The 23,783-nt window shown below is 35.8% G+C and overlaps 2 protein-coding genes across 2 annotated transcripts; one reads left to right on the forward strand and one right to left on the reverse strand.

Moving 5' to 3' along the window:
• Positions 1–1,674: 1,674 nt before the first annotated feature.
• Slh (SLY-1 homologous) lies at positions 1,675–13,053 on the forward strand. The gene is made up of 11 exons (XM_064037691.1): positions 1,675–1,838; positions 1,918–2,077; positions 8,422–8,723; positions 9,256–9,345; positions 9,573–9,831; positions 10,098–10,256; positions 10,664–10,839; positions 11,130–11,400; positions 11,625–11,754; positions 12,335–12,541; positions 12,822–13,053. The coding sequence occupies exons 1-11, from the start codon at positions 1,811–1,813 to the stop codon at positions 12,930–12,932; spliced, it is 1,893 nt and encodes a 630-aa protein (XP_063893761.1). The 5' UTR covers positions 1,675–1,810; the 3' UTR covers positions 12,933–13,053.
• On the reverse strand, positions 13,047–23,034 carry LOC110370715 (calcium/calmodulin-dependent protein kinase type 1). Its single transcript, XM_021326623.3, has 2 exons — positions 21,676–23,034; positions 13,047–17,827 (listed from the first exon to the last, which is right to left on the reverse strand). The coding sequence occupies exons 1-2, from the start codon at positions 22,755–22,757 to the stop codon at positions 17,617–17,619; spliced, it is 1,293 nt and encodes a 430-aa protein (XP_021182298.1). The 5' UTR covers positions 22,758–23,034; the 3' UTR covers positions 13,047–17,616.
• Between the last annotated feature and the right edge of the window lie 749 nt (positions 23,035–23,783).

The raw sequence follows: 23,783 nt of genomic DNA on the forward strand, positions 1-23,783 counted from the left end.
AAAGAGTTTCCATGGATGTGGGTTGTGGGACTCAAAGGGCTGTTGAATGAACACGGGTAAGCTTTAATCGGTGACGGTATGACGCCATAGCCATCCTGCAAAATTACAGGGACACTTTTTCATTGATCTCTCTCTCTGAAGGAAATCTCCTTATACTTTGGTATTTTTATTAAAGATACCTGTATTTTATTCATCAATAAGAAAATGAGATTTTCCGGTTAACCTGAAATTCTAAGGAAAGGCCTACATTGAGCCCTGCTACCGCAACTAGATAGGTAGGTACGGCTTACGACAACTACCTAGAACTTAGGATCTATAGGAAAAGCTGCCTACTGGCTTTTATATTCTTCTTAGCGTAGCGTAACATAATGCTTCTTCATAATAATGAACTTCGAAGAATCTAGAAATTCTAATATCTAAATTACGTAGATACCTAGCTTGACAACATTTTCTCATTAGTGGAATTGTGGACTTTTATGCGTCTTATTAAGAAGCTAAGAGGTTTATGAGGTAGGTGACTTATTTTTCGTATTAAGTAGTCAATATTTTCGTTATAAGTCGAGTACCTATTTAGGTAAGTAAAAAATATAGAGTATTTTTATTGATTTTGTTTATCTACCAAATACAAGTACCTACCTATCTGACTGCAACGTCGTGACTCAAGCATCCTTATCCTTTTCCTGCGTAAGAGACGAGACTCTGTTATTTTTTGTAAAGTAGGTACGTACCTACGCCTTTGGCGCGTCTTAATTGCTACTAATGTAGTTGTTGCAATTTCTAGGAAGTTTTTGAAAGGTTGTCCTTTATTTGCTAGAGCGAATAGACTAGAAGAAACATTTGTGTGGGTCACAGTGTCGCAGACTGGAGGATTCGCGCCTTAAAGCTCTTTCACACGTGCTGGTATAGTAATTCTACTGCGATTTTTTATCGCGCGTAGCCAAAGCAAGCGTTAACGCGCGAAATATTCTGAGCTACGAACTCTTTAGCGTCATAATAATTATGTGTATCTCTACTCCTTATAGCATTGATTATCCTAAACTAAAACAAAATTAGCTCGGTAGGTATTTAGTAGAGAAAGGTCGATCTTAACTCATGTAGCTGATGTAGCCTCTACAAACCTGTAGCAAGATTTTTTTTAATTAATTGAGAGTCGCCATAATTGCATAATGGTGTGCACGTATATTCTTAAAATAATAGTAAATAAATATATTTTGCTTAACAACTACATCAATGTAAATACCTTCAATCAAACATTCTTCTGCGTTCACAATACAGCCGTCTTTTTATAACGACTAAACCCGGAGATCTAAAAAACGAATTATGAAAAAAGTAAAAAAAATAAGTCGAAGAAGTTTCTATCACATTTGCAAAAAGCCTGTATTTTAAATCTTATATACTGGCTGTTTATCTTAAAAATATATTTTGAATGCCACTAAAAAGTAAATGCGATTTATTTTTAATCGAATCCGGAAAAAAATTCTTTATTCGGCCTGCTATATTTTTCAGATAGGTACATTGTGTGGTTGTAATAAGGAAGAAAGCTTTTCTTATTTTAATATTATTTACATTTATATTGTATTTTATATATATTTATTTACTAGGATAGTTTTTTATTTGCATGAATAGGTCATTGTATTTTCGAACGAAGTCATCGCGGTCGACGTGTACGATGTTACAAACGTCAAATTTGACATTCGGAGAAATACAACTCCCCGAAAGAAATAAGCTAAATGGAATTAAACGTTTGAAAAGTTTAATATTAAATATAAAATTCAATTGAATGAAAGGATAATTTAATAATTGCAACAAAATGAGTACTTTACGGGAACGACAGCTCAGTGCGTACAGTGATATAATGTTAATTAACGATTACACGTAGAACATGATGGATTATTTATTTGTGTTGTAATTTCACAGATGCTTTGAAGCAAATGCTGAATTTAAACCAGCCTCTGACTAAGAGCGTGGCTTGTGAACCTACGTGGAAAGTGTTGATCTACGACAGAGTAGGTCAAGATGTGATATCTCCTCTCATATCTGTCAAGGAGCTTCGGGAACTCGGTGTGACTTTGCATGTGTGAGTAACCATTCAATTATGTACCTCAGATCCCTAATTACTGCGTGGACATGTATCATAAGTGCTCTATAATGTAGTAGTTTGGTATAACACTTACAGCTTTATAACAATGAGTAGGGAAATCAATTGAATAGTTTACTTACTCACTGTGCCTTCATAATCTACGTGTTTAATTTTATTAGTATAACCTTCCTGTATTTTTACATATGGAAACAAGTAAAGGAAAGTATGGTTTTGTTGGCAATACCACTTACCAATTTCTATCAGTATTGCAGTATTTGTAGTAGCTGGGTCATATTCAAAAAAATTGTATATTAAAACGTCCAACAGAGTTATTCTTTTTTAAAGAATAGCTACTAGCTAATTACTCTTAAACAGAATAAACATTTATTTCAGCATTATGAAAAACAAAAATAACGCCCCATAATCCTCAATGAATGATTAATTTTAAAAGAAAACTACAACGTAGAACATTTGTTTTCATATAAGCAATGCGTGTCCACATTCTTGGCGCGACATTTAGAAAACATTTTACTATTCAATATTAGTATTTTAACTGACAAATAATTGATTTCTTAGCAGAGCATTGTGGAACCTGAAGGAATTTGCTAAAATTATCATGAAATATAACACGCAGAATTCAGGAATAATTAATTAAAGCAAGTCTTGATTTCACTTCATTTCTGTTATTCCTGTCTGTTACATTAGTAATTTTAATATTTTTGTAGTAGTTATCAAAATTATTTTACCTAAAACATTAGCAACTGAACTGTCAAAAGAATCGACGAATCAAAAATGTTCGGTAATTTTGTTAAGCGCAACAAGCACGAAATATTGTGCTGCAGTGATTATTCGACAATTAAAAGTTACGTATTACTGTGAGACTTTTAAAGTATCGGTAAGTACTTTTACTGTTTTATAACTCAGCTTAGAATAAATGTTTAGTGACACTATCACTGTACTATACAAGTTTCGTATAAAGTAAGAATTAGCATTGAAAAAGAGATTTTTTTAGATTAGACACAAGCAATTTATTCATATCGGTTATCATATCGATTACTTTTTTCTGTGACGTAACAGATATGAACGGTTAAGGTCACAGTGTACGTACCGAGATAAAAACGTATTTAATCAAACCTACCACTTTTCTTTTTATTTTATAATTTTATAAAGGTATCTTTACGAAAAGTCGACATGAACAGAGTAAATAAAAATCAATCCACTAATAAAATATAAAACTCGAAAATGTTTTCTATCGATATACATTTTTACAATCGATATTTGCAGGTAACATCATGTATTATAATGCGATAAGTTTGGGATAGTTACCTACCTACGAATGGCTTTAGTTCGGGTATAAGAATTGCTGTGGGGTTTGTTTTAGAATATTTAATATTCATGTATTAAGGTATGATGGGGGATACGATGGGGGATAAAGTTGCTTGCGTCCGTAGGATTTACCACCTTTTCCTAGGCCCACCCTACACGTGTCCCCCGGGTGGTGCAAAATAAGCAATGACAACGCCGAGCAACAGGCGGCGGTTCAATAACCTGTCCACAGGCTACTTGCAAGCCTTGAAGGATTAAATCCCTTCAAAAAGTGTAACCATAGTACCTTGGGAAAGCGCTATGAGTATGCCCCACCTTTTAAATATGAATTATGAGCGATTATGAAGAGAATTTGTCATGCGATCCGGCTAACCCCCGGCGCTCGCAGGTACCCGGGCCTGTGAGTGAGAAATTAGCTACCGAAGACCACACAGGAGTGGACGTCCAGGCTCCTGCGACGGTAAATGCTACTGGCAGTACAAGTACAAGGAAACATTTTGTTCAACAGGCATTTCACCCAAGCCTCTTCAATACAAGACCTAGATCTTCCTCGCTAGGAAATATTTTTCCAGCTACCGCTACCAAGGGTGCAAATAAACCAACTACACCGCCATCCGAAAACGTGAGTGAAAATAACATTTGCCCCCCCACTTGGCAAAGGGTACCCACCAAATCAAACTCTAAGAAAAGAAAGATGTCCGACAGTCCACCACATGAAAATAATCTCAAGACTGATCCTCAGGACTCCATCAACACCTCTAATAGATACAGTGGACTACCAATCGACTTAACAGAGGAGACAGACGAAATATTGGGAAACATTAAACCCACTAAAAGGGTAAGCAAACCACCGCCGATAATACTGTATGGAATAATGGACTTAACTAAGCTCACTGAACTACTTAACAGCTCAGTGCCGCCTGGTAGCTATTCATATAGAATAGTTAACAGAAATCAGCTCAGATTGATGGTGAAAACCCATGAGGTGTATAAGGACACAGTTGAGATTATTCGAAAGAATGGACTCATAGGCCATACCTTCACACAAAAAGAAAAAAGATGTTGTAGAATTGTAATTAAAAACTTGCACCACACTACGCCATTAACAGCTACTACAGAGGAAATAGAAAAATCAGGAAACAAAGTGAGAGGTGATATCATTTGCGCGCGGTCAAGACGAAACAAAAAACCCCTAAATATGTTTTTTGTAAATGTTGAGCCAGGGCCGAACAATCCAGAGTTAAAGCGTATAGAATCTATATACAACACTAAAGTTAAGATAGAAGATCCTCGCAAGACGAATGAAATTCCTCAGTGCACTAGATGTCAACAATATGGACATACGAAAAACAATTGTATGCGTCCATTCCGCTGCGTGAAATGCGCAGAAGGACACAGAACTATAGATTGTCCTAAAAAAGATAGGAACACACCAGCTACATGTACACTATGTCATGGAGACCACCCAGCCAACTACAAGGGTTGCCAAGTCTATAAAGAGATACGAGCAAGGAAAATGACACAACCGGCACAGAAGAAAGCACCTATGGTACAGGCAAGAAATAACGTAGCACCCTACAAATTGGAGGACTTTCCACCACTGAAGCCAAGTTACCATGCTCAACAACACTCAGTCCACTGGAACACACCAGATGATACTAGCAAAAATAAAGAGAACATCAAATCTCAGCCAACAAGCTCATTAGAGCAGATAATTATTAAACAATCTGAAAAAATTGACATTTTGATACAACAAATAGGTACCCTTATGGGTCTCTTAACTACAGTAATAGCCCAGTCTAAGAAATGAAGTTTGTACGCATTGCTACATGGAACGTAAATGGCTTGCCTCCCAACATCCAAGAAGTAGAATTGTTAATTAAACACAATAAAATAGACATCCTCTTAATATCAGAATCACACATGACTGATGAAAAAGCCATTGTCATTAAAGGATACAATATATACTACAGCAATCACCCAGATGGGACCTCCCATGCTGGAAGCGCTATAATTATAAAAGAAAGTATAAAACATCATGTTCTTCCGAATTTCAAACAAGCATATCTACAAGCAACTGTGGTATCCGTAGATGACTGGAACGGTTCACTCAATGTTGCAGCTGTGTACTGCCCACCCAAACATCGAATTGATGACCAAATGTTTAACAACTTCTTCCTCTCACTTGATGGCCGGTTTGTTGCTGGTGGAGATTGGAACGCAAAAAATACCTCTTGGGGTTCTAGGCTCACAACAACAAGAGGCAGGATGCTAAAGAAGGCAATCGATGATAACTCACTGAATACCCTGGCATCAGGAGAACCAACTTACTGGCCTTCTGATCACAATAAGACGCCGGATTTACTCGACTTCTTTATTACCAAAGGTATCTCCGACTTATACACAAAAATTGAATCATGTCTAGATGGCAACTCTGATCATACACCGGCAATATGCACATTAAGTACTACTATAATATATAAGGAGCCTCGTGAGGCGCTATATAATAAAAAAACAGACTGGGAAGCATTTCAGAGCTTCATAGATGAAAATGCTAATCTACAGATTCCTCTAAAAACGGAAGAAGACATCGATAAAGCTGCCTGGTATACAACCAACTTAATTCAAACAGCCGCCTGGAAATCAACTCCATGTATCGACCAACATAGGCGACAAACACAGGACTACACACTGGAAATAAGAGAGATGATAGCCGTGAAAAGACGACTAAGACGCAACTGGCACACAAGCAGAAATGCAAATGATAAAAGAGCGCTCAACAATGCACAAAAGAAACTAAAAGAAATGATCAAAACCTATGAAAATGACACACTACAGGACAAACTTAAAACCCTCTCGCCATGCAAAGCAGAAGACTACACTCTCTGGAAGATGACCAATACATTGAAAAGACCACAAGTTCACATGCCCCCGCTAAGGCAGCCTAGCGGAGGTTGGGCGAAAAAACCATCTGAAAAAGCAGAGACATTTGCCAAGTTCCTCAGAGATGTATTTAAGCCAAATGACCCCGACATCATGTTTCCTGAAGCAGAAATAGACAAAATTCTTAGCAGTGATCATCAAATGGCCTTACCCCTGCGCCTGTGTACTCCAATTGAAGTACTTAAAATAATAAAACACTTAAAGAAACGTAAAGCACCCGGGTTTGATCTAATCACAGCTGAAGTATTAAGGAACCTACCAAGAAAGGGAATAGTCTTGCTAACTATTCTATTCAATGCAATACTAAGGCTTAACTACTTTCCGTGCATCTGGAAGGTGTCAATCATTACTATGGTCGCTAAACCAGGTAAACCTGTCTCAGAAGTAAACTCTTATAGACCAATAAGCCTTCTGCCCATATTATCTAAAATATTTGAGAAAATATTACTTCAAAGATTACTACCCATACTCGAAGAGCAAAAAACATTACCAGACCATCAATTCGGCTTCCGCGCGCACCATGGCACGATAGAACAAATTCACAGGGTTGTTCACACAATTCGCCAATCTCTAGAACGGAAAGAATACTGCTCAGCCGTCTTCCTGGACATACAGCAGGCATTTGACAGGGTTTGGCATAAGGGTCTTCTGTCGAAACTTAAAACCTGTATGCCGCATACTGCGTACATGCTCCTCAAATCACATCTGCAAGAGCGTATCTTTCAAGTTAAGTTTGAGGACTGCTTATCCTCATTCTACAAGATAGAAGCTGGAGTACCACAGGGCTCTGTATTGGGTCCGGTCCTGTACACTATCTATACAGCTGACTTGCCAACTAAGCAAAATACAGTTACTGCAACCTATGCTGATGACACGGCAATCTTGTCCTGTGACACAGATCAAATATCAGCATCATTAAAACTTCAGGATCATCTAAAATGCATCGAATTATGGCTGAAAAAGTGGAGAATCAAGGCTAGTGCCTCAAAATCAACCCACATCACTTTTGCATTAAGAAGAGGAGAGTGCCCTCCTGTGTCGCTAGATGGAAGCAATCTGCCACAGGAAAATACTGTTAAATACCTGGGTATGCACATAGACCGGAGACTTACATGGCGTGAGCACATAAAGGCCAAAAGGGATCAAGCTAACTTAAAACTGAGAAACATAAACTGGCTAATTGGCAGACAGTCAACACTTAGCCTCGAAAACAAACTGCTCATCTACAAATCTATACTAAAACCAGTATGGACATATGGTATTGAACTCTGGGGGTCGGCAAGCCACTCTAATGTAGAAATACTGCAACGCTTTCAAAACAAAGCACTGAAGATCTTATGCTGCGCTCCATGGTTCACGAAGAACACTGAAGTCCATGAATACCTGCAGGTCCTAACAATACGTGATGAAGTGGAAAAGTTTTGCAAGTCCTATAAACGGAGACTTCAAGGACACAAAAATGTACTTGCTCAGACATTGCTGGACAATGAAAGCCACTTAAAACGGCTAAAAAGAAAAAGACTAGCATCTATCTAGCTAGTGAGTTGGTGATTGAAGGGATAACGCATCGCAGGATGTGAGCAATCTCAAACGTCAAGTGGAAAGGAACAAACAATCTGATTATAGCTGGGAGGGCTGATCGCAGATGGAGAGAAAAATGTATTAAGGTTTTCTTTTCTTCACAGGCAATATGCCACTAACACCAGGTGGACGACAGCGAAATTATAGAGAACAATTCGAATACTACTATCTACTTATTTTCTTTTTAAAGTGCGTCGTTATATACTGACCCTAATAATTCGTCTCTGTTACTTTTCCGTTATAACAATATAGCTTTCCTATCTGTTTCATATCTGTTTTTTACAATTTTTTTGAAAACGACCCAGCTAAGATTATTTTAAACTGTCTATGTTTTGATGCCATATAAACATTGAAATGACCATGGCCATTCAATACAACATTAATTTAAAGGAAACATAAAAATATGCATAGTGAAACATAATATCGTAAAAACTGTATGTGATGAATATGATAAAAAAATATTTATACTAAAGTTTACCCAAACGTTTCAGTCAACTGCATTCTGACCGAGACCCCATACCAGAAGTACCAGCCGTCTACTTCTGTGCCCCAACCGAGGAGAACCTCGGCCGCATCTGCCAAGACTTGGACAACGGCACATATGACCAGTACCACCTGAACTTCATATCACCGATAACAAGACAGAAACTAGAAGACCTTGCAGCGTCAGCCATTCAGTCCAATTCTGCTGTAAACATTCACAAAGTCTATGACCAGTATTTGAACTTCATTTGTTTGGAAGATGACCTTTTCATAATGAAGCATCAGCAGTCAGATTCACTGTCTTATTATGGTAACTATGTTTATCTTTATAATTACAACAATGGAGTATTCATTTGTTTAATGTATAATGTCTCTTGCTTCCCAATTCAGTAATGATTTTGTTTTCTTTGCATGAGTATGTTTATGTAAAGCCATACTGTGAACTGTTGGTCCCGGCTGTCATTGTCAGAATTCAAAAGCAAGTTGCACAAGTCTTACCCGGGAATATTGGGTTGTCTGAATAAACTTTGCCGCTCCTTGTAAGGCTAGGCTAGGTTCAAAAACATAAATGTATCTTAAGTAATACTAAAACTGGTATGGTAGACTGCACATCAGTGGTAACTCATGCACCTTCACTCAATAGTAATAAGCACGATTTTCCTAAACTGTTACCACTGACCTGAAGTTGACTGTTCAATATGGAAGCATTTCATTTTGATGTTTGACCTATATTATTCAAACATCTTGTTTAGTTGACCTTTGACCTCATTGATTAAATTAGAAAGATGAGAATACATTATAAAATTTTAAAATAGCTTTAAATGATTATTTCCTTTTTCCAGCCATCAACAGAGGTGATACAAAGGACACTGAAATGGAAGTAATCATGGACAATATAGTTGAAAGTTTATTCTCAGTATTTGTGACATTAGGTAAGTTATCAGCTGACTCATGGATGTATCTTTGATCTCATTAAAATGACAATACAATATGAAATGTCATGATTAATATTATCATGCTTTTGATATAAGCATAAATAGAAAATATGATCCTATCGTGAAAGCAGTATAAGTTTGCTTAATATACAAAAATATAAACCTGTTTTAAATCACATTATTGACAATATATCATTTCTAAATACTTTTATGTATGATTTCAGGTAATGTTCCTATAATAAGAAGTAGCAAAGGCAATGCGGCAGAAATGGTTGCAAAAAAGCTTGACAAAAAACTTAGAGAAAACTTGTGGGATGCCCGTAACAATTTATTTCATGGCAACACTGGTCAAGTTGGTTCCTTCAGTTTTACTCGGCCTATGTTGATATTGTTGGACAGGAATATTGATATGGCAACACCATTACATCACACCTGGACTTACCAGGCTTTGGCACATGATGTCTTAGATTTATCTTTGAACAGGTATGTTATAAAACAATATGTCTTTTTAATATAAACAAATGAGGGTGTTTGATAACTAAAAACTAACCAGTGTCAATTGTGATGCTATACATTAATCGTAGTTTCATCACACAGGATTCAGGGTTTTGTTGTTGGTTTTGAATTTAAATTATTCTTATATTGCATGAGGGGATGATTTCCCCTATATTCAATACACACCTTGTTAACATTAGTGAATCTATAGATCGTAACCTTATAATAAATATTGGTTTATTTTATTCCCATAGAGCAGTGGTACCTGAAAACACGAGCCCAACGGTGCAAGACCAAAAAGCAAAGACGCGACTATGTGACTTGGACTCCAGAGATCCTCTGTGGTCAGAGCACAAAGGCAGCCCGTTCCCTACTGTTGCAGAGGCTATTCAAGAAGATCTCGATAAATATAGGTAAAAGATAATGCTGCAGAGGTTTTTAGATACTTTATTCTTATTTTATGAATTCCCTACCTACTAAGATACGCTTGGCGCAGTAGGTCCGTGGATGCCATAACGAGTTCCAACACTTCATCTTTGACAGTTGTTATGAGTATTCAAAAAATTAAAGCATCTCAAAGGTTCAGTAAGTCTAAGTCTCACCAAAATCACACAGGCAAACTATTCTGAGGGTCCAACCAGCATTTGGTTCGACGGTTTGACTGGAAGCCAACCCCCTGGTGCCTAGTGCTAGACAGATTATGATACCTTTCAAAAGTTTTATTAATTAATTTTAATATGCCAGTGAGGATATAGCAACTATAGCAAGCTAATAAGTACCTACCCTTAGCAATAATACACTCACCACCCTAATTTTCCAGGAGTTCAGAAGCCGAAGTGAAGAAGTTAAAGAGTTCCATGGGTCTGGACGGCGAGAGCGATCTGGCTCTGAGCATGGTGAGCGACAACACGCAGCGACTGACCAGCGCCGTCAACTCGCTGCCGCAGCTCATGGAGAAGAAGCGCCTTATTGATATGCATACTACTATTGCTACTGGTGAGGAATTGGTTAAGTTTAGCTTTTATTTTCTAAATATGTAACATTAATATACTTATTTACTTAATAATATGCCAAAAAACTATTACGAAGACATTATGTAAGATGCTTGTATAAGTGCTTTCCACCTACCGAATTTTACGCTTTTCGAGCGACAAAGCAGATTTCGCACTTAATGGCAGAATGGCACATGGCAACAGTTTTTTTGAAAAAAATCTACTTTGATGAATTCTAATTGTTAAATGTACCATCTCTATTCAATACAATAATAAAACTTACCTAATTTTCAGCCATCCTTAACTCAATAAAATCAAGGCGATTAGATTCATTTTTCGAATTAGAAGAGAAAATAATGAGCAAAAGCAGCGGCATTGAAAGCAAAGCTGTAATGGACCTCATTTCGGACCCCAGTGCGGGGACAGCTGAGGACAAAATGCGGTTGTTCATCATATATTATCTGTGCACGTCGCAGATACCTGATGATGAGTACAAGAGGTTCGAACAAGCGCTACAGAGTGCCAACTGCGATATCAAACCTATGGCTTATATGAGGCGGTGGAAGTAAGTTGTGTTTATACAAATATATATTTTCTTTTTATGATCCAAATCCAATAGCCAAAGCCAATAATGAATTTAACATAATATGGCTTAGATCTTCCAGAAAAAACACAGTTTCTGACCTTCTCAGGTCAAACTAAATACGATCGAATAGTCACTGAAAATTAGGTATGTTACTAGATGCGGCAATAAGAATCGTATTTGAATGTAATATCTCTTTTTTTCAGAGGTTTCACAAAAATGTCCAGTCAGTACGAAGGCGGTGGTACGAAAACTGTTTCCATGTTCTCCAAGCTAGTATCCCAGGGATCATCGTTCGTTATGGAGGGAGTTAAGAACTTAGTTGTGAAGAAACATGTAAGTATGACACCTATATTTTTTGTAGTGTATGCGAATACTAGTGTTTATATGAATCTTCACATATTTTTATGTGTATTCTATACTCTTATATTTCATATGTTCTTTTAGTTTTGCTACTATATTATGAACTTTACATGAGGTTCATTTCACGGCGGGAGGAGTCACTTGATGATTTCTCGATAAAATCATTTCACTCTACGAGCTATTATGTCTTTAAACCTACATAAGTTCAACACAACTAATTAAAAAGTTAAAAACTATTCAATACAAAAATACGTATTTTAGGCATGGGACCATCTGTTTTAAAATATTAGCCATATACTCCTTCCATAAGACACAAACCACCAATCGACTGTCTGATAAACATAAGCTTTTTGAAATAAGAATTACATTCAATATTGGGTATTGGATTGCCCAGGTAACAGGGTTGAGGTCAAATAGGCAGTCGCTCCTTGTAAAGCAATGTACCCAGCTTCATCCGGTTAGACTAGAAGCCGACCCCAACATAGTTGGGGAAAGGCTCGGGTGATGATGATGCCATAAACTCATTTAAATCTTTTTTTTTCTTATTCCACAGAAGTTGCCAGTAAGTCGCGCAGTAGAAGCGGCGCTGAGCGGCGGCGAGGCGGGCACGGAGCTGGCGTGGCTCGACCCCCGCGCCGCGCGCACCGACGCCGCCGCCCGCGCCCGCGCCGCCAAGCATCCGCCGCCCACCGACGCCGTCGTCTTTGTCGTAGGAGGGGGCAATTACATCGAGTACCACAATCTCATTGATTTTGCTAAGGTAATATTTTTAAATACTTAAAATTATAGTCAGATAAATTGTGTTTCTTGCTCACACAGAAATAAAGATACACCATCAGAGATCATAGAGAAATAGGCCCTTCAAGAAGGTGGTCTTACTTACTATTTTTTTAATCCCTACAGTTGTAATTTGAGGTACTAATAAATAAAATAAATAAACTTTCACATTTTCTTTAAATGAAGAGGGGGAATTACTGTATGATTGCGACAGATACATGTATCTAAAAAAAATGTTTGTTAATCCTTGTTGAACTTTTCAGCAACAAGCAACGAGTGGTGCTTCTAGGAAAATCATTTACGGCGCTACCACCCTCCCGAACGCTTCACAGTTCCTGAAACAACTGTCACTTCTCGGCGAGGAGATTCAGTAGACATTCCTCTTACTCTGATATTATATTCATAATGTATATTGTAATATAAACGTTATAAATAATTTAAATTATAATAAAGATCGGTGGATTGTTGTTGGCAATGAAACGAGTGTCTCAACAAGTTGGCATTTTATTTACAATGACATTGAAAATATAGCTAACATCTAAGAATCTACTAATAAATTTTGATTGTTTTAAACAAGAAGTATAAAATCTAAATCACAAGATTTTTTTTTCAACATTAAATCAGATCTAAGTTACAAGTTATTACAACTTTCCCGATAAAATTTCCGTCAAGGAAATAGGTACTTTTGAAAGAAACATAATTTCACAACCGAAATAATAGAGATAGAACAGAAATTGCAGATTCTGAATAAACAAACTTGTTGAATTTCATCCCAGCCCTTAGACTATTGTGCTTAATTAAGATAAATATAGAAACTAAAACGTGTATGTTTATTTAAAACATATACATAGTTAATAACCTTCGAAAAATAGTAAATATGTTATAGATTACTCTTACACTAAACATACATTAATGAATAAAGAAAATAATAATTAGTATTCAAATGACAAGGAACTTGAAATGTCGCTTAGCACTGCTGTCTGCTATCTATTGCGATAAAACGTTTAAAAGTGTCTAATAAACAAGAAATCTTATATGTTACAAGTATAATATTTATCACTGATTATGATATGGTTTTGGCACAGTGAAAACTCAACTAATAACAAAATGGAAAATATGTAGAGAGCAAACTTGTAGTAGTGTGTACTGCTAAGTGCGTAACAATGGCAAGATCACATTAGCGTATCTACTATTATTCGGTTACACATGATTTACTGCGGTCCAGTGGATACAAGCGTTTGTGCAGATAAGGAACAAAAACTTGTCACATTTACAAAGCAAATTATGTGCTCAAACACCAGTTTTGGTACAGTTTTCGTAAATAATAGATAGCATTAAAATTAACACTTACTTCAAACATTGTGCGCAATTAAAAAAAGATCATGGAAATTGAAATATAAAATCGATCACATAATTTATAAATAATTAATAGAACACACCTATTGGTAGACACATGGCACTTTGTATAGTTAGCCATTGACACAAAATGGGTATAAGTTAAAACGAAGATTACTATAATATTATATTAAGAGATTATAATGGGATTCATGCCCGTATGTCAATTCATAAAATACTATGACTATAAAAATCCTCATAAAGATCCTTTACATAGTATACCAACATTTGATGAAACATACACGAAGGAGTTACATAAATTATGTTTCACGTGAGAATAATAATTCCATCGACAATCAAATGAAATTCGATCTGCTTCTAATGTATGACGGAACCTATAATAGTACTCTTATTATTTAAACTATAGTAAATACAAGGAGCACTGACAGAACTACTAAAATTACACAGATATTAAGGCGCATTTAGACAATTATTTATTGAACATTACTACACTTACAATTATTAAAAACTTTAAAGCAGTGCATGCTTAACAATCAAGCGATGATTTATCATGACAGTAGTTAGAGAACATTAACGAATAACACACGTTGATTGGCTCTTGCCTCATTCAGAAGCGCGTCTCTTAATTATTACAAAGAAGTCACATCATCAACAAGTATTTTTGTTAAGATATGTAATTTCACATGTAAAATGAAATTGATTTCATATAGAAATGTTTCTAAATAATTGATACCTTCCCGTCCTGGCTCCTTCTGAGATAGTCGGTCATTGATACATATCAGTATCGCACTTATCCGCGCCACGGCGTTGAGTGACGATTACATATTCCAGGAATTATATTTTCTATTTTATTCTAGACTTTCCGGCCACCCTTTTTAAAATGTGTTGTAAGTCCAACTCCTTTTTCATGATCTTTGTGATGTAGTGGACATTTTTCAATTTGGATCTTCCTTAATGTCATACTGGCAACTGTATATTAATTTCAACTGGTGCGGTTTTAAAAACGGCGGCTCTCTTTTATACACCCAGAACCCTTAAAAGAGCAGTTTCATTAAAACTTTATGTAACGGAAACACTAGTCAAGACAGCACATTTTATGATATCAGACTTATAAAGATTCATTAGGCCAATTTTCATAAATATTTAATGGAAAATTGGTAAATAAATATTCTTAAAATGCTATCAAAATATTGACAACACCGTGGCATGGATTAGCCGACTAAATCAATAAGGTTCTTTAGATAAATTTCCCAGTGAAAGGTATGGACGGAAGATACATAATAAATGGCATATTACAAAAGTAACGTCGGACAGTTTCTAAAAAGCACTTGCATTGCCTCTATTCTCCATATAAAATATAAATAGACATAAAAACGATCACATGAACACAAGTAGCTTCGTATTTCAACAGTAACTAAATAAAGTCCTAATTGGAATGTTCAATAATTTTGTGTATAAGCTTTGCAAATACATAATATACCTATTATGATTATCTACTAAGTACTTACCATTGATGTAGAAATAGATAAGTACATCAACGCTGGCAAAAGAAAATTTACGTTAAAGGTGCGCCATCACTGACGTCACTTTCTTCCCAAGCGTTGCCTTTTGACTACACAAAGGGCTCATGAGAAATCGTCACAGTGGTGGCGCACCTTTAATCTGCTGTTTCTTCCCTAAAGCCCGTCCAAATAAAATCGAGATACAAAAGTAAATTATAAATTCCTGTATAAAAAATATACTGAAGAAATGGAATGTAAAAAGTTTTCAAAGAGATTTCTTGCGTTGCCAAATAAAACCATTCACAGTGGAATATTACCTTTTTCATCTAAGCAGGGAAAGTTAATAGATAACAAAAATATTTTTAAGAAGCTTGATAGTCATACTGACTCAACGCACATAACATAAGCTGCATAGTGATTACAATATAAATAGTTTTATTAGATCCTTGGTTTTTGTCACATAAGTAATAAAAAGGAAAAATAATGAGATTCATCGAATCTGTACATGATACGCTCTTATAATAAAATGGGCTGTCAACAACGTAGCAGGTAGCTAGCCACAATAAGATTTTCACCTAATGTGCGTGTTCACAAAATTCCAATCAATCATGTCAAGATTGCATTATAATGCTTAACATGTATCCTGTGTTAGCGATAATGTGTTAACTCCTTTTACATCGTTTATACCCAATGAACAATTTCCACTATACTACTGCTACGGAGAAACATTCTTTATCAAATGCATAAATCGTCGTTAAGTTTACCTTACTTTATTCAAAACATTGGAATATTGAAAAATGCTGCGGAAATCACCTATCAGGGTTTTACTGAAAAAAACTAGCTATCACTTTATATTATTTCAGTCTTGCGTACAGATCTTTCACTCTTACCGATAAAACAATAAGTCGAGTTGCGCAAAATATTGTTGGATCAAATCATGTAGCTAGGAAATTGATGATGATTGATTGAGATGATATTTGCATAAACAGCGCTATTATACAATCATTTTAAGCGCGGAGTATTATATAACAACATTGAATTCAACAGTGCATATAGGTAAGATATCATAATACACTACTTAACAGGTATTTGAATATGACAGTGGATATATAGGACTTAGCTTTAGAATCACAAAACTTACGCTAGGCATAGCATAGGTGATCATTTAACAAACTTTAAAACAACTACTTTGAAGGGTCAAATTGAATAATCACATTACATGTCGTCACTACAGCAATTTCGTAAACCAGTACCTAGGCGGGTACTCCAAATGGACTTATATGGGATGTAAGAAGCGGATCAACATTCTCAATGACTAATATACTTTATCATATCCAACCATTATCATTTAAGTGTAAATATTCGTCACTTTAATTTGTAATTCTAATGAATTTTGCAACAGACCTTATTTTTATGTGATTTGTCAGTATCACCTTACTAAGTAATAACTATTTAGTCAGTATCTTTTAAAGAGAACATTTTATTATCCTACCTAATTAGTTTGATTCACTCCGAAATGCATTTTAAAATCAAATTAAAATTCGTAAAAAGATTCATGGTCAAGAGTTAAAATAGATTTACATAGGTACAATTAACACTGTTCAGTGTTAATATAGTCAAAATAAATAAGAGAAACATGTGTATGAAATGTAGAAATAGGAATATCAATGGTGAGTTTAAAGGTAAGCATATTGTTACTCCATAATATTTCGATACCTTTGACTACAGTTATATTCATAATTATTAATTATTTATCCAATTAAAACGGTATATACTTTTATGCAAGCAGAAATGATAAATGACTAGACAAAATGTCTTATAAACAGTTCGTTGATTTTTCATCATTATGTAACATGCCTACAATATAGTTATAAGCACTGCTCCAAGTATATAGATTTGCGCAAGCGCTCATTTAAAGGATAATATCGTATTATTATCCTTATAATATTATGGCATAAGGCGTCACAATTATAATAGCAATGACACGAATCTCAGACGCATTTCTTACCAACTGTTTTGACAATGAATTCCAATTAACTGTGATATCTACCAATTTAACAAGCATCACACCGAATGGTGCTGCAATAACAGGATCGCGTCGAACTTAGTCATCTCGAGACCATTAAGACCCACTACATGAGGTACCTTTCTAGGCAGGTGTACCAATGGCAATCGGAAGGTGGGCAGACAAACAATACAGCTATTGTTTGCCTGAGGCGTTAGCATTGCGACTTGAGCTGCTGCTGCTGTTCAGCGCCATTTTCTTCATTTGTCTGATGACCGTAGTGGCATGGTACGCCTGTTTCCAGCGTGACTTAGCAAAGTTCTTCTTGAGCTGCTCAGATACAGTACCATGGATGTTCTTGTTGCTGGCAGCGTTTCCTGAAATCCATGGGTGGTCCAAAGCTTGCCTGAAAAAAAACGTTTAGGTATCATATTAAAGGATTCATTAGACCTGCTTTAGGTGGGGCGAAATAGGCGGGCCTCTGCGCCGCAGCTTGGGGGGTTTACCCATCAAGTTACCTAGTGAAGTGTTTTGGCGTTTCTCTGCAAATAAAGATTCTTATTCTTAACCCCTATATCTATTGACTGATAAAGAGCTAAGAAACTTTTAAGGACCTCTTATATCTTTTAACTAGGTAGGTTCTGAAAGTGGTTTCACCCGCGCCCCTGGATAAAAATTACACGGGCTTCTTCTTCGATACATGGGCTAACTTACACGGAAATATTTTTTCCAGAGTCGTTCCAGAGATAATTGCGTTATGGCAAACAAACTCCACAGCTTAATAAAATTAGTGCAAATACATTTATTCAATTCTTAGTATAGTTTTGTTAGGCGTAAATGGAAGGAGCTGCACCGACAAGAAATGGGCTCTTAAATTGATGATGATGATAGATTTGTGCCAAATATGTATATTTCTAACTAAGGGTTGACACCCTTCGATCCTATCGATCTGAAATAAATGATATCACGAGACGGGTCAACGTCGCGACGTGACGTGAATTCAATTCTTGACGTAATTCGAGGCTAGACATCGACAATGCCGCTTATACTGGAATTCATGAAGACCTACCCGACAGCCGGCAGCCGACGCTGATTCCGCCTTATTGACGAGACTATTTGGATGTTCGTAATAAAAAAAGATGACCCATTGCGAAGCTATTGATGCTCATTATTAGAGGGCGTTATTGTACTATAGCTGTTTCTATGCATTAGTACATAGTGCTGTAAATGTTTGTACCTCATCCTAATTGACTTTTCACATAGTCAGGTATTGGGAGATTGAAGTCTTGAAAAACTTGAAGTGTTTGCATTTCCGACTATGTACACAGTATGAATGTGTATGTTTCATGCCTGGTATTGCATTTACACCGGAAAGGCTTTTCAAAGTAAGATGTAAATAACTTATAAGAACTTATGTTTCTCTTGGACACATATGTTACTCGGTACAGGAAAATATGCTGATTCATTTCAATTTTATATACAGCATTAAACAATACGTTAACATTATTATGTCACGTATAATGTGCAAGGATCTATAGGTGGAAAAAAAATGTATGTGTATGCCAGACACTGGTACTCAGCTACATCCGGTTAGATTGGAAGCCGACCCCAACATAGTTTGGGAAAAAGGCTCGGAGGATGATGTATGCCAGACACTGAGAAGTGAAAAACTGTAAAAGTCCACTGGCCGTCGACTACCTATAATCTTTTTACATCAATCTGTCATGTTAAGCACCAATTTAACAATTTTTATATTAATAAACAGGATAAATTCTTATTCTGTTAATAGTTTTGGAGCTACATATTCCCAGAATAACATAGACTATATTATACAGGTATCGGGTGTAGTTCCCACTGGAGCAAGTGAACCATGGGAAAACAGCTAGTTTTATAAATAAAGGTGCTTGGAATGTAAATGTTGGGCAGGCTTAAATCCTAACTGTATGCTGTTTTTATATCAGTATACAATACATACTGATTTTAGTACAATCTCTCAATATTTAAAAGAGATATTGCACCAAATTGTATCGCTTCAGAAATGCATCAAAATTACATGCATTCAAGGAAAAAACATCGATAATACAATTTGGCCCCTATACCTATGAATAAGAACTCAGGAATGTTAACAAGAATTTTCCTTTAATCAATCATTATATTTTGGAATTCATTCTTACAAAATGTAAACTTATTGAACAGCCAAACACTCTTCGTATAATGATAATCGCTAGCCAGATTACCTGGTTAGATGTTAATTTTCAACAGTGAAAAAAAGCTGGACAGTTGGTACTAGCAAATCTTCAAGATACTACACTAGTATTAATCTAATTATGTTAATATCAATATTTGCAGTAAAGAATATAAAGGGAAACTAAGGCTCTAGACCAGCTATACTCAACCTTTTTTTACCCTGGGCCACATAATTGCTACTGTTTAACCTTGCGGGCCGCAGTAATTTACCTACATACCTATGTCACCTACGTCATCAGCGAATAGTCTATCTATTTACCAAATTTCATCAGAATCGATTCAGTGGCTTATTCACGAAAGCGTTACAGACAGACTGGGTTTCTTTCGCATTTGTTACTAGTGATGAAGCGAAGATTATATGCGACAGTTAAATAAAACTATATAATAAAAAAATTAGCATTTATTTCTGTCATAAAAATTAATGTGATTTTTGACATTGTAACAAATTTTTGTCAATTTTTGATAAATCAGGCACATAGTTACTGCATGCTACTCTCAAGACGTCGTCTAGGTGCGAATCGGTAAGCCGAGATCTGTAGACATTTTTTGCATATTTCATTTTTGAATATGAGGATTCACATAGGTAAGTTGATGCAAACAATGTCAAGAGTAAATGTGCGCAATTTTTTAACGTTTCATAGCTATCCGGTACTAATTTCCAAAATTCTTCATATTGAGCGCACTCAAGTGTAGTGATATAAAATAATAAAAAAAAACGATTTGTTTTTTTTTTCACTTTATTGAAAAAAAAACATGAAAAAAAACTTTGCGTCGTTGTTTTTTTTTCTAAATTTGGTTTTTTTCTAGCCTACGTTTTAGTTCAATTATAAATTAAATTTGTATAATAAATCAAAATATTATTTAGTAATAATTCACTACTTTCAACATTGAATTACAATTCAATAATCTTTTTGCAATTTATTATTCATCTTCACTTTCTGTATCAGTTTCAGTGCTTACATTAGTCTTGTCAAACAAACAAATCGAAAGGGGATTTCCCCGTGCATAAATAGGTATATTATTTGGGGATATCCCTTTCGTTGAGTTAATATCAATGAATGTTGCCAATATTTTTATGAAATAACGGTAAATGCCCTAACAATTTTAGAGTTATTATACTCTTGAAAAAAACAAGGCCCAGAAAAAAAACAGTTTTTTATCAGGTTTTTTTTCACATTAGAAAAAAAACGTTTTTTTTGCAACACTACTCAAGTGTGATCTGTGTGTACGCATTAAGGGAGAAAACATGAGTAAATGCGTGAATTAATAAATACGTTAATTTTACGTAATTTTGGGCCCTTAACGTGGCTCGGGCCGCAAAAAAAAGCGCAGCGGGCCGCAGGCGGCCCGCGGGCCGCTGGTTGAGTATGGCTGCTCTAGACAGATGGACTACATTTCAACTGCAAATTTGCAGTTCAACAGCAGTTCGAATGCAGTTGATACAACTGCAAATCCACTTCAGAACACGACTGCACACCTGTAGTCGTGTCAACCGCATTCGAACTGCTGTTGAACTGCAAATTTGCAGTTGAAATGCAGTCCGTCTGTCTAAAACCTAAGTTATATTCTGCAAATTAAATTATGCTTCTACACAAATATACAGAAGAGTTTGTGTATTTAAAATACATATTCATATTCCACATAACAAATGCTAGAACCATCAATATACCTAATCAGCAAAAAAACTATGAAGTTCACAGGTCAGGAAAACAAAATTTTGATATATAGTGAGCAATATGATGTAAAATCAATATCGCTGTAGTATTCATTTGAATAATTTGACAAAGATCTAATATGATTCCAATTGAATAAATAAGCTTGTTAAAACTATGTTCAAATACAATAATGGTTTGTTTAATATTTTTGTACCAGTATTTGAAGCCATGCATGAAATGAGCCAAACATTGCTTGCTATTTAGGCATAGACAAATTGATCAATTAAATGTGAAATATGAGCATAATTAGAAACAACTAAGAAATAAAATTCAACAATACTTTTCTACTTACTTGCAAGTGTATCTCTTGTCCACATCCACACACATTAAATGCCGGATAAAATCTTTTGCAGAATCACTAATATCATCCCAGTATGGCGAGTCAAATTCGAAGTCACCCTTTAAGATCTGAGCAAAAAGATTTGCATCATTCTCATCATAAAATGGAGGATAGCCACAGAGGAGAATGTATGATATGACTCCTATGCTCCAGACATCCACAGCTTTCCCATATGGTTTCTGTGCCAACACCTCAGGTGCAACATATCCTGGAGTGCCACACGCTGTGGCCATTATTCCAGAGTCCTCAATCTTGGACAATCCAAAGTCACTGATCATTATCTTACTGTCCTCATCAGCACTATAGTAAAGCAAATTCTCTGGCTTCAGATCTCTGTGTACTACTCCTTGGGAATGCATGTAATCTACAGCTTCCAACACTTGCCTAATTAGATTGGACGCATCTTTTTCGGTGTAGGAGCCTTTTTCCACGATTCTGTCGAACAATTCCCCGCCTGTGACGAGTTCCATCACGAGATACACTTTATTTTTGTCTTCATATGTCTCGAGCAGCTGGACAATGTTCGGATGGGAAAACATTTTCTTCTCAGCACCCTCGCCTTTGGCTTGCTCGCTGAATCTTTTCAAGACACGAATTTCATTTTCTAATGAATCTTCTTTGCCTTTTAGGGCTTTTTTGTCAATAATTTTACAAGCGAACATCTGCCCGTTTTCTTTGCTCTCTATCAAACGTACCTCGGAAAATGCTCCTGTCCCCAATAGATCTTTGACGACGTACTTGTCTTCGATTGATGGTTGTTTTTCACTGTCCCTTCCATCTTTTTTGGATTTTCTCCCGAAATCTTTTTTGCCAAATAGAGGCATCTTCGCGCCCCACACTCGCAGATTTTGAACTACACTACTAGTTAATAAATATCTACATACACACTGTAGAATGTAGATAGGTATGTCGAGACTAGCTCGACAGAACAATAATCTTGCTCGGTTGGATTCACGAATGTTGCGCAGGGCGCCCAAGGTCAGACGATTTGTCAAAAATCCGTTATGCGTTTTATTCGACGTTATCTTCATCATTAGAAACAGGAAAAGTTATAAAATAAGCATTTCTGTGCTTATATACAGAAAATCGACTAATTTATTAACACATATTTAATAAATTGTAGTTATATACTTATTAATTTTGATAAATTTAAGTCAGAAGTACAATATTGTGTTCTTGTGATAACAAACTTCGTTAGGTGAAATAAAACGTAAACTTATCACCAACATGTCATGTCACACTCGCGAAGTCGCGACACATATTACCCCACTCAAAATCAAGTTTGCACTAGAAAGATTTGTTATATGAACTTGTTCGTGTGGAACTGATATAATAGATATCCAATATTCTGCGTCTCTTTTCTTTAATCTAACAGAGATGGGTTACATAATGTCATACATTGATTATTTAAAATCATAAACTTGCGCCGCACAAGGCGCAAAGGCAAGACATGAACCTTGGTCTAGGTCTAAGTTAGTTCCGTTATTTAATTATGAAGAACCTGCCCAAATATGCATACTTAATTACATATTCACAATATTATGTACCGATAGCAGTCACGAGTCAAGTTATAGTTAATTAACCAATTCAGCAATATTCCATCAGCTAGGTATTTATCGTAGATAAGTATCAATTGTCTACACGTTTTAGTATGTAGACAAGTAGGCACATTAGTTGGTATGAGACTGGTTTTTATGTTGTAGTTCGGTTAATGGGTCTTACAGATTTGTCTCGTTATATTCTATCAACTTCTTGTGCCCTAGCGTAAGTGCATCGTAGTTACCCTGTTAATACAAAGTGATACGGAGCTAGACAGGACCACCTAAGTAAAATGTTAATGTTGAATGAGATCAATTTAAAAATAACTGAAACTGCACCTAGATAACTGTGGGTCTAATATTAACAAATAAATGTTGTCGTAGGTACCAGATGCAATTAATTTTAGAAAACGCTCCAATTGACAAGTTTTTATATTACACATTACATTGTCACCGGTATAGTGTTCATTATAATTGGTTTGGAGTACCAAAAATATGCATAACTGATACGCCGTTCAAAAA

The sequence above is a fragment of the Helicoverpa armigera genome, chromosome 13 (assembly GCF_030705265.1).
Source record: "Helicoverpa armigera isolate CAAS_96S chromosome 13, ASM3070526v1, whole genome shotgun sequence".
Classification (NCBI taxonomy): Eukaryota; Metazoa; Arthropoda; class Insecta; order Lepidoptera; family Noctuidae; genus Helicoverpa; species Helicoverpa armigera.

Excerpts from the sequence above, each read along its gene's own strand:
- Slh (XM_064037691.1), top strand. The coding sequence starts at position 1,811 with ATGAGTACTTTACGGGAACGACAGCTCA. Across the intron at positions 2,078-8,421 it reads CTCGGTGTGACTTTGCATGT|TCAACTGCATTCTGACCGAG; the intron begins GTGAGTAACCAT and ends CAAACGTTTCAG. Across the intron at positions 9,346-9,572 it reads CTCAGTATTTGTGACATTAG|GTAATGTTCCTATAATAAGA; the intron begins GTAAGTTATCAG and ends GTATGATTTCAG.
- LOC110370715 (XM_021326623.3), bottom strand. The coding sequence starts at position 22,757 with ATGATGAAGATAACGTCGAATAAAACGCATAACGGATTTTTGACAAAT. Across the intron at positions 17,828-21,675 it reads GACAAGAGATACACTTGCAA|GCAAGCTTTGGACCACCCAT; the intron begins GTAAGTAGAAAA and ends GTTTTTTTTCAG.